Source organism: Paroedura picta, chromosome 4 (genome assembly GCF_049243985.1).
Source record: "Paroedura picta isolate Pp20150507F chromosome 4, Ppicta_v3.0, whole genome shotgun sequence".
NCBI classification, from domain to species: Eukaryota; Metazoa; Chordata; class Lepidosauria; order Squamata; family Gekkonidae; genus Paroedura; species Paroedura picta.
Window position 1 is genome coordinate 80,602,902 of NC_135372.1, and position 10,312 is coordinate 80,613,213.

The 10,312-nt window shown below is 41.6% G+C and overlaps 1 protein-coding gene across 11 annotated transcripts in view; it reads left to right on the top strand.

Moving 5' to 3' along the window:
• The window catches only part of CYB5RL (cytochrome b5 reductase like), a 29,522-nt gene extending 20,846 nt beyond the window's left edge, over positions 1–8,676 (top strand). For all 11 annotated transcript variants that reach the window (XM_077333658.1, XM_077333660.1, XM_077333662.1 and 8 more), the window contains one exon: positions 7,924–8,676. In XM_077333658.1, coding sequence (XP_077189773.1) covers positions 7,924–8,127 — 204 coding nt within the window. In that variant the 3' untranslated portion in view covers positions 8,128–8,676. The remainder of the gene's footprint in view (positions 1–7,923) is intronic.
• Positions 8,677–10,312: the final 1,636 nt, after the last annotated feature.

Below are 10,312 nucleotides of genomic sequence, written 5' to 3' on the forward strand. Positions count from 1 at the left end.
ACCTGGAGCCAGACATCTTGGAATGTGAAGTCAAATGGGCCTTAGGAAGTCTGAGCAACAATAAAGCTAGTGGTGGTGACAGCATTCCAGTTGAACTATTCAAAATCTTAAAGGACGATGCAGTAAAAGTGCTACACTCAATATGCCAGCAAATTTGGAAAACTCAACAATGGCCACAGGATTGGAAAAGGTCAGTTTACATTCCAATCCCAAAGAAGGGCAATGCCAAAGAATGTTCAAACTACCGCACCATCGCACTAATTTCTCATGCTAGCAAAGTTATGCTCAAAATCCTACAAGCTAGGCTCCAGCAATATGTGGACCGAGAACTTCCAGAAGTACAGGCAGGATTTCGAAGAGGCAGAGGAACTAGAGATCGAATTGCCAACATACGCTGGATCATGGAGAAAGCTAGGGAGTACCAGAAGAACATCTACTTCTGCTTCATTGACTATGCTAAAGCCTTTGATTGTGTGGAGAACAACGAATTGTGGCAAGTTCTTAAAGAGATGGGAATACCAGAGCATCTTATTTGTCTCTTGAGAAATTTATATGCAGGTCAAGAAGCAACAGTGAGAACTGAACATGGAATCACTAACTGGTTCAAAATTGAGAAAGGAGTTCGGCAAGGCTGTATACTGTCGCCTTGCCTATTTAACTTGTATGCAGAGCACATCATGAGAAATGCGGGATTAGAGGAGTCACAAATTGGGATCAAGATTGCAGGGAGAAATATCAACAACCTCAGATATGCAGATGATACCACTCTAATGGCAGAAAGTGAAGAGGAACTAAAGAGCCTGTTGATGCGGGTGAAGGAGGAGAGTGCAAAAGTTGGCTTGAAACTCAACATCAAGAAAACAAAGATCATGGCATCCGGCCCTCTCAATTCCTGGCAAATAGATGGGGAAGAAATGGAGATAGTGACAGATTTTATTTTCTTGGGCTCCAAGATCACTGCAGATGGGGACTGCAGCAAAGAAATTAAAAGACGCTTGCTCCTGGGGAGGAAAGCTATGGCAAATCTAGACAGCATCCTAAAAAGCAGAGACATCACCCTGCCAACAAAAGTGCATTTAGTCAAGGCTATGGTATTCCCAGTTGCAATGTATGGCTGCGAAAGTTGGACCATAAGGAAGGCCGAGCGTCAAAGAACTGAGGCTTTTGAACTCTGGTGCTGGAGAAGACTCTTGCGAGTCCCTTGGACTGCAAGGCGAACAAACCGGTCAGTCCTAGAAGAGATCAGCCCTGACTGCTCCCTGACTGGGTGAGACACGACTTCGCACCTAACAACAACAACAACAAAAGTCGTGAAATTTTCCCTTTCTGTCTATTGGGGGGTGGGGGAAGCAGTTTGAGGTAGAGGCACTAAATTTGCAGCATACCTGGGGGATTCTCTGTTCTTATCTTCCCCTCTCTCCATTGGAAACAATGGGGACACCCTCTTTTGGTGCCCATAGAATAGACAGAAAAGGAAAATGTTGGTCCCTGTAAACTGCTCGATCTCTACATGGATGAATCATGCCTGAATCATGATTCAGCAATTCAGCCAAGGCTGATTCGGGCAGCTGAACTTAATGGGAAGTGCGATTCAAATCTGATTTGTCCAAAAAAATGTCTGAATCATCATTGATTTGGATACCTTTTGGACTATCTGAAGCAAATCACACATCCTAGTGGGGAGCAAGGGTCATGCAAATATTCCGTGTGTTCTGATAGCAGTCAGTCATTTAGACTTCCTTTGCCATCCCTCATTTGGTGAATGAATTAATTTCAGGTTGTGTAGGCTGCTGATGGCCCAGTCTGTGTTATGCCAGCATGGGGTTTACCTGTTATTCTAAAATGAGGGGCTGGCTATAGGATTACCCCATGAGTCACCTGAGGTGAATTATTGACCTATAGATATCTGTAAAGCATTCTACAGATCCAAAAAGTTTCTGTATGCTGAAAGGATGGTGCCTGTCAGACACTGCTAGGTATATTACAATTCAGGAGTTTGATGTTATATTTTCTTTGTGTTGTTCCCTGATGGTTGCAAACTGGAACAGTTGTAATAAAAACAGTACCAGGAGCAGATTCCTCATGGTGAAATGTGAGGTGAAATGTTCTCCAGAGGGCTTTAGATGCTTGATCCAACCCAGGAAGTTGTAAACAGTCTTGTGGCACCTTAAAGGCCAATTAATTTTATTCTGACATAAACTTTCATGAGCCATAGCCCACTTCTTCAGTTGCTAGAAATGTTCCATTCATTAGTGAGGCAGACAAACAAACATTCAGACACAAATAGCAGAAGGGGGTGAGTGCTAGAAAAAGATACTAGAAGGCCCATCTTAACATAAGAGAAACTCTGCTGGATCAGGATCCCCCACCCACTTCCCACACAGACACAATATGTTCATCACATAGTAGGAAGGGGTTGAGATACAGGGTGCAGTCTGCCTTTTCTCCCCCCCCCTTCCCCTCCCTTCCTATCAATTTCATTAAAAATATTAAGGGAGTGCAGTCTGATTTCCTGGGTATTTTAAAACCATTATAGCGAAAGGTAAAGGTAAAGGTATCCCCTGTGCAAGCACCGAGTCATGTCTGACCCTTGGGGTGACGCCCTCTAGCGTTTTCATGGCAGACTCAATACGGGGTGGTTTGCCAGTGCCTTCCCCAGTCATTACCGTTTACCCCCCAGCAAGCTGGGTACTCATTTTACCGACCTCGGAAGGATGGAAGGCTGAGTCAACCTTGAGCCGGCTGCTGGGATTGAACTCCCAGCCTTATGGGCAAAGCTTTCAGACAGCTGCCTTACCACTCTGCGCCACAAGAGGCTCTTTTATAGCGAAGCATTGCATTATTGAGTGTTTTTTTTTAATCCAATGGAGAGCTGCTGCAGAGTCCAACCTAGGCTGTATAGCTCAATCAGTAAGATGTCTGAGGATCAAGAGCTTGAAGGTTCTAATCTAGCTCTGGGTGTTAACTTTTTTTTTCTCATAGAATTGGGCATGCCAATTTTTCATGTTTTGCTTTTGAAAAACTCATGCTTTAAAAATGGTTGTGCCATGTTTCCAAAACAGCAAAAAATGTAAAATTGGCATACTCAGCTGTGATAAAAAAAACTGAGCCTTAGTTTCTCCAATGTTGTTTAAAAACAAACAAACAGTGCCTCACTAGAACGGTTTAAAAACAAGAACAGGAATCAGACTGCATCAAGTTCCCTTACTTAAAAAAAAAAAGAAAATTGACAGAGGGGAGGGAAAGGGGGCAGAGAGGTCAGACAGCACCCTTGGGACCATTTCTCAACACACACCTCCACTGAGTGATGCACATTTTAAGAGGAAGAAGAGGGGAGTGGTTGGGGGTTCCACCCCTTACTCATTTTAGTCATTCTTTTCTGTATTCTTCCCAATGCTATAATATCTTTTTGAGGTGTGACCAGAAGTATATACAGTATTCCAAATGAGGTTGCTACTTGCTAATTTGTTTTCAGTCCCCTTCCTAAGAATCCCAAGCATAACATCTGCCTTTTTAATGCAATCTCACAGTGAATCAACATTTTCAGGGAGTTCTCTACTATGACACCAAGATCTCTCTCCTGATCAGTTACTTCCAGTTTGGACCCCATTGACATATATTTATACTTTGGATTTTCTTGCTCCAATATGCATTACTTTGTAGTTGCCCACATTGAACTTAACATCTCACACTGATTTCCATTTATCCAGCCTTGACAGATCCCTCTGGAATGCCTCACAGTCCTCCCTGGTTTTCATAATCCTGAACAACTTAATATCATCTGCAGGTTTAGTCGCTTCACTGCTTATTGCAACTCCAAATCATTAATGAACAAGTTAAAAAACATTTGACTGAGTACTGAGCTCTGCGGTACCCCACTGCTTACCTCCTTCCACTACGAAAACTGCCCATTTATATTCACTCTTTGTTTCCTGTTAATAAACCAGTTTTTAATCTGTAAGACAACTTCTCCTCTTATCCCATGACTGCTGAGTTTACTAGGGAGCCTTTGATAAGGAACTTTATCAAAAGGTTTTTGGAAGTCTAGGTAAATAACATCTACTGGGTCACCCTTATCCACATGTTTGTTCACCCCCACAGAACTTTAACAGATTGATGAGATAAGAGCTTCCCTTACAGAATCCATGTTAACTCTTCCTCAATAGCTTTTGTTTATCAATGTGCCTACTAATTCTATCAACTTACCCAGTATTGACATTACACTGGCAAGCCTGTAATTTCCCGGATCTCCTGCGGAACCTTTTGTAAAGATGAGGGTTACATTAACTAGCTTTCAGTTTGGGAATGGAGGCATATTTTAGTGATAGATTGCATATTTTGTCAGGAGATCCACAAGTTCACATTTGAATTCTTTCAGAACACTTGGATGTATGCCATCTGAGCCTAGTGATTTTAATTTGTCCATCAATCATAGTACCTCCTGACTTGTCACTTCAATCTAACTTTCAGCAGTCCTCTTGAGATTGACACTTCTGGCATAGTCCTTCCTTCCTTCCTTCCTTCCTTCCTTCCTTCCTTCCTTCCTTCCTTCCTTCCTTCCTTCCTTCCTTCCTTCCTTCCTTCCTTCCTTCCTTCCTTCCTGTTTTAAAGACCATACCCCCCCGGCAAGCAAGCTCAAGGAGGTTCACATTTTGTATATATTGTATGATTATAAAATCACAATTAAAACAATACTAAAACCTTGTAGTACTCCATTTTCCTGCCTGTTAATTGGCCAGTCCGTCTCTTAGCCCATTTTGTTGGTGTTTTGACATTTCACCTTTCACTTTAATGATGGGAATAACTCAGAGATGAATGGAGGGAGACCTATAGGTTTTGTTGGCTAGATTATCTAGTTAGGTTTCTGTGGCCTTAACCAAAAGCCTGCTGGAAAAAGACCATTTTACAGTCCCTGCAGAATTTAGGTAGATTCATCATGGTGTGGATCTCAATTGACAGCTCCTTGGAACCATTTGTTTGAGGTCAGATGCACTTCCTTTTGGGCCAGAGACCACCACCATGTTAGTATTTGATGATTTGTGAGAAGAGAAGATTTGTGGGAAGAGTTCTTCTGTGAGCATACTGGGAGAGGTGGTCCCTTAGATGCTCAGAGCCCAGACAGTGTATGGCCTTGAAGGTTAAAAACGAAGCCTTAAACTTGATCCAGAATTCAACTGACAACCAATACAGCTGCTAGAGGGTATGTTGTATATGAGTTCTCCATGGTGTCTTAGGGAGGACCTGGGCAGGTACATTCTGTACCAGCTGCAGTTTTCAGGTCAAGGCTAAGGGTAAACTCATGTATAGCTTGTTACAGTAATCTAGCCTGGAGGTGACAATCACATGGATGACTGTGGCTAGGTTTTCTGAGGTCAGATAGAATGCTAGTAGCTTCACCTGGCAAAGTAGGAAAAATGCCTGGCATGCTATATTTATGCTCTGAGCCTCCATTGTAAGGGTGGCATCAAATATCAGTACCAAATTCCTGCTGGAGCATGAAGTTGTCAACTGTGCTCCATCAGGGGAGACACACTTCCTCTTCCAGCCTTTTCTTCCCTAGACTCAGGACCTCCGTCTTCATGGGATTGAGCTTCAGGCAGCTCTGCTGGAGCCATTCCGTCACAGCCTCCAGGCACCTGATCAATAAATCTGGGGGTGTACCCAGCTGGCCACTCGCTAGCAGATAGAGCTGGGTGTCATCTGCATACTGGTGGCACCCAAGGCCATGCCTCCAAACCAGCTAAGCAAGAGGATGCATGAAGATGTTAAATAACATTGGGGAGAGAACTGTGCCCTGAGGCACTCCACAAAGGAGCTCACAGCAATGTGATTGTTCCTGCCCAACTGCTACCTTCTGTCCTCAACCTTGGAGGAAGGAGATCAGCAACTGTCCGCAGTGAAGACAGAGGCAAAAAAAATGTATTCAGCTTCTCTGCTATTTCCCTATCATCCTTGAGTACTTCTTTCACCCCTTGGCCATCCAATAGTTCCATTGCCCCCCAGGCTGGTTTCTGCATCTAATGTATTGAAGGCAATTTGTTTCTTGCAGTATGTTCCTCATAGTCCATTTTTGCCTGTTTGACAGTCGACTTGCATTTTATTTGTCAAAGCCTATGCTCCCTTTTATTTACCTCACCCCACTGCTTAAAGGAATCCATCCCTATTACCTTTTGTTTCTTCCACAACTGCCATTCAGGCCTTGTTATGCTTATTTGTACCTTTCCTAACTTGTGGTATACATTGTAACTGAGCTTCTAGGAATAAAAATGTACTAGTGATCCCCAGCCCTAAAGAAATTCAAACGGCCTCAATGAGAGCCAAGGCTTTCTCGGTCCTAGCTCTTGCCTGGCGGAACAAGTTACCAGTGGAAATCCGGGCCCTGATAGAGCTAGTGAAGTTCTGTGGGGCCTGTAAAATGGTGGTGTTTCAACAGATCTGTGGTTGAGGCCAGGACAAAATGAGAACTATGGGCTCCCTCCATCTCCCGCGTCTCCTATTTCAGCTTACCCAATATAACTGAACTATCTCCCGCACAGAAAGACCTCCCACCATAGGCTTGAAAAACATATAGAATGCCAGGGGAGCTTTAGGAAGGGAATAGCAATAGATAACTTTAAACTCTAATGGTTTTAATAGTTGTTTCCATTAAATTTACTGTAAATAGCTGCCCCAAGCCTGCTTGTGTGGAAGGGCAGTCTATGAAACTAAATATAATAATGGTATCTCACCAGTTCTTGGCCATTACTTAGGACCAAGTCTAGGATCACTTCCTCCCTGTAGGTTCAGTGACCATCTGCTCCATGGCCTCTGACCCCTCCCTTGCTATCCTTTTGATACAATTTATATCCCGGAATCACTGTATCCCACTAATTATCCTCATCCCATCAAGTATCTGAACTTCTGACATGCTCATAATGTCTGTGTTTTCCCTGTCATTCCCCTAAGGAGTTCATAGTCTGACGAAGAGTGCTTGCACTCAAAAGCTCACACCCTGAATAAATCTGTGTTGGTCTTAAAGGTATGTTTTCCTCTGACACTGAGCATTCCAGCCCCCCCCCTTTTTTCTCAGACATTTCTAGTGTTTGCATATAAACATCTATAATTCCCCAGACATGTTAGGCCTGCACCCTCCCTCCCGTAGCCTCTAGATCTTGCCGGCCAGTCAGTATTGTTTATTACCCTCTCAGTAGCCAAGCCAGATCCACTTCTCTCTAGAACAATAATAGCTACCACTTCATCTCTTTGAGGTAAACCATCCCAAACCAGAGAGATTTAATCTCTTCCCCCCCAAGATTTAGTTTAAAGACAGCTCTGCTACCTTTTTGATTTTATGCATCAGCAGCCTGGTTCCTTCTTGGGACAAGTGGAGGCCGTCTCTTTTGCATAAGTTTGCTTGTTCCAAAAAAAAACATACCAGTGACTAACTTAAGCCCTTCTTCTGTATACCGTTTTCTTATCTATCTCAAAATGTCAGTGTATTATGTTACATAGTAATCCATTAGAAAGAGTAAATAAATAAAAATAAAGAATAAAGAAATCACTCAGAGTGGGCATGTTGATGAACTGGGAAAATACAATGATTAAATAGGTGGGACAATTGCTTTCTGTAGTGAGATAAACACCCCCGGATCTTGTTTTCATTTCATTTTTGCAATATAATGTCTTGGAAAACAGGAAGTTTTGACTTCTCTTTGTAATGATTCCTCACCACTACTCACCAGCCTGCTTTTGGTATTTCTGGGTATAAATTTCTTGGCCGTCATTCCTCAAATAACTCACAAAGGATTATTCCACAATGCATTAAGTGTCAGAAGACGTTTTCTTGGTTACCACTCTAGAATTTGACCTGAGGCCTTCCAGCAAACTTAGCACTAGCCATATATTGCTGTAATTTTGACTGTCTTCTACCTTTTGACTTTTCAGGAACATTCACTTGAAAACCTGCCTTGGAGCTATCAAAAGAATACACATCTTGGCCGAATGAATGAGTATTTGTTAAGAAGTATGTTGAACTCATGTAGAAGGCATCCTTTTGTGTTGATATGTGGCTCAGGATCCTTTGTTAATGATATGGAGGGATATTTGAAAGCCATAGGTCTACAGGAAGATTCATATTTTGTATTTTAGAAAATGTTTGTGTCTGATAATGTACAGTGACAATAAATATATTATATAACTAACATTCCATAAGCTGTTACGATCCACTTTAATTTATGTTGGCCAGATTAGGTTTTTATTGTCTATATTTTGTCTCACTGATCCAGTGATGTTCTCACAGTCAAACTTACTGTTTACTGAACAATTCTATAGCAGATCACAGAAGTAGTAGAATAATTAGAAGCCTATCTGCAGCCATTTATTCTTGACATTATTGTAGTGCCCCTTATGGAGATACGTGCTCCTGTTAACAAATACAGCTGCTATAGTATGATTTCCTCACAGCACCCAGTATCAACTCGGACTGTTCCAAGACATTTTCGTATGCCAAACGGTGGAATGGTGTGGTCCATGAAGTATTTTGTAATCTTTTGATGTAATCTTTTGATGTTTTTGAAAGTTGTTTGATGTTATAGTCTGTATAATGTTCCATGTAAGTTATATAATGTTCAATGTAAACCGCCCAGAGCTGCAAAGAAATGGGCAGTATAGAAATCTAAATAAATAAATAATACCTCAGGATCTCTTGTCACGTTGCAAAGGATGCCTAAACAAAAAACTCTGCAAAGCTGTACCCCAGCAATCCTCTGTGACATGATGTGATACTTTGGGACATAACTTGTTGGACCCTACTTTATTGGTGCCTCTAAAAACTATCACCACACCAAGAGACAACTTGATTTGTTGTGTAGTTCAACTCTGAAATCAACACACTACCACCCATCGCTGCGGAATTTTAAGGGCCTTTTGTAATGAGTCAAGTCATGTTATGAACGTGACATATTTTCCCCACAGCCATATAGTAGCTGCAAAACATGGTATTTTAAAGATTTGCAAGGGCCTGATGGGACTTGGGAACATGGTGTGTGGGAGGAGGGGCTCCTACAATCCTTCTGTACCATTTTCCTGAGCCAAACTGGCCCCACCCAAGTGTAATTATGGACAAACCAGAATCTGATTGTGGTAAAACATGATGTATGGTTTGGCCCTAATCTGTGCTGGGTGTACAACAGTCATCAACTTGGTCAGATTTCTTGCCTATTACTGTTCTGTCCACATCTTTTATATTAAAGTTAGAATGTCAGGCCCTTTAAAATCACAAAACAGCACTTCACAGCATTTGGAACAAAAAGATGGGATGTTTTTTTTTTAGCTCCTGAGCTTTTCATTCATCTGAAAACCTGTTATCTTTTCATTTCTTCATTATTCTAGAATGTAAAAGTGCCCCCCCCCATATGATTTCTGGCATTTCATGCAAGTGGCTATGGGATTGCATGAAGATAGAAAACCATATATCACCTACAAACTATGCGTATTATTGGAGCTTATTATGCTCTATGCTGCTTGTTGCACTAAATTATTTTTTGGTTATTATTTATTTTTTGGTTATAAAGGTATAAGGAAGCTGAGAAATCTCAGCCATTGTCTTATTTTTAGTAATACGATAATTTTAATCAAATTAAGCTGTAAACAAAATACCCCTAACCATTTAATGAAGTAATTTGTTTTTGTCCACAGAATTTATATAATTTTACTGGTAAGCAGGGCTGCTCGAGAGAAGAGACAAGTGGGACAAAATTCTGGGAGCCCTGTTCACCTTAGGGGCCTATGGAATCATGTGATTTGTTTTGTTATAATGTTTGGGTTGGATCTTTGTGGTCCAGGGTGGACTCAAAGGCAATCTTTGCCTGGAGGCCTGTAGTGGCTCTTTGGATTTGTGCCTTTAAGGCTCCAAATCAGCATGGTTGTTTGGTTGGTTGACTGCGTAGGCTACAAAGGCGTAGGCTATAAAGGACAATCTGAGACAAATCAAAGCAGATCTAGTTATGATGAAGTTTTGTTGAAATGTGGCCAGAATCAGTCACCGATCGAGTTCTTGTGGCAGAATCAGCAATACAATAGTGAACAGAAAGCTTTGCTTCATTTTATAATACAAGGCTTGAATTCACTAGGGAGGGAAAGGAGATATTGATCTGTATATCAGCTAACCCTGAAACCTTAGAATGGAAAATTGCATTGAGTTCCGTTTTAGTTATCAAAGCTATTTTGAGGGGAGAGGAGGAGGAAATACAAGCCCCATGATGCTATGTTCTCAGCATCATCATCATAATTTATAATAAAAACCTATAAAACTGTTTCTAACATCTGGAGGAAA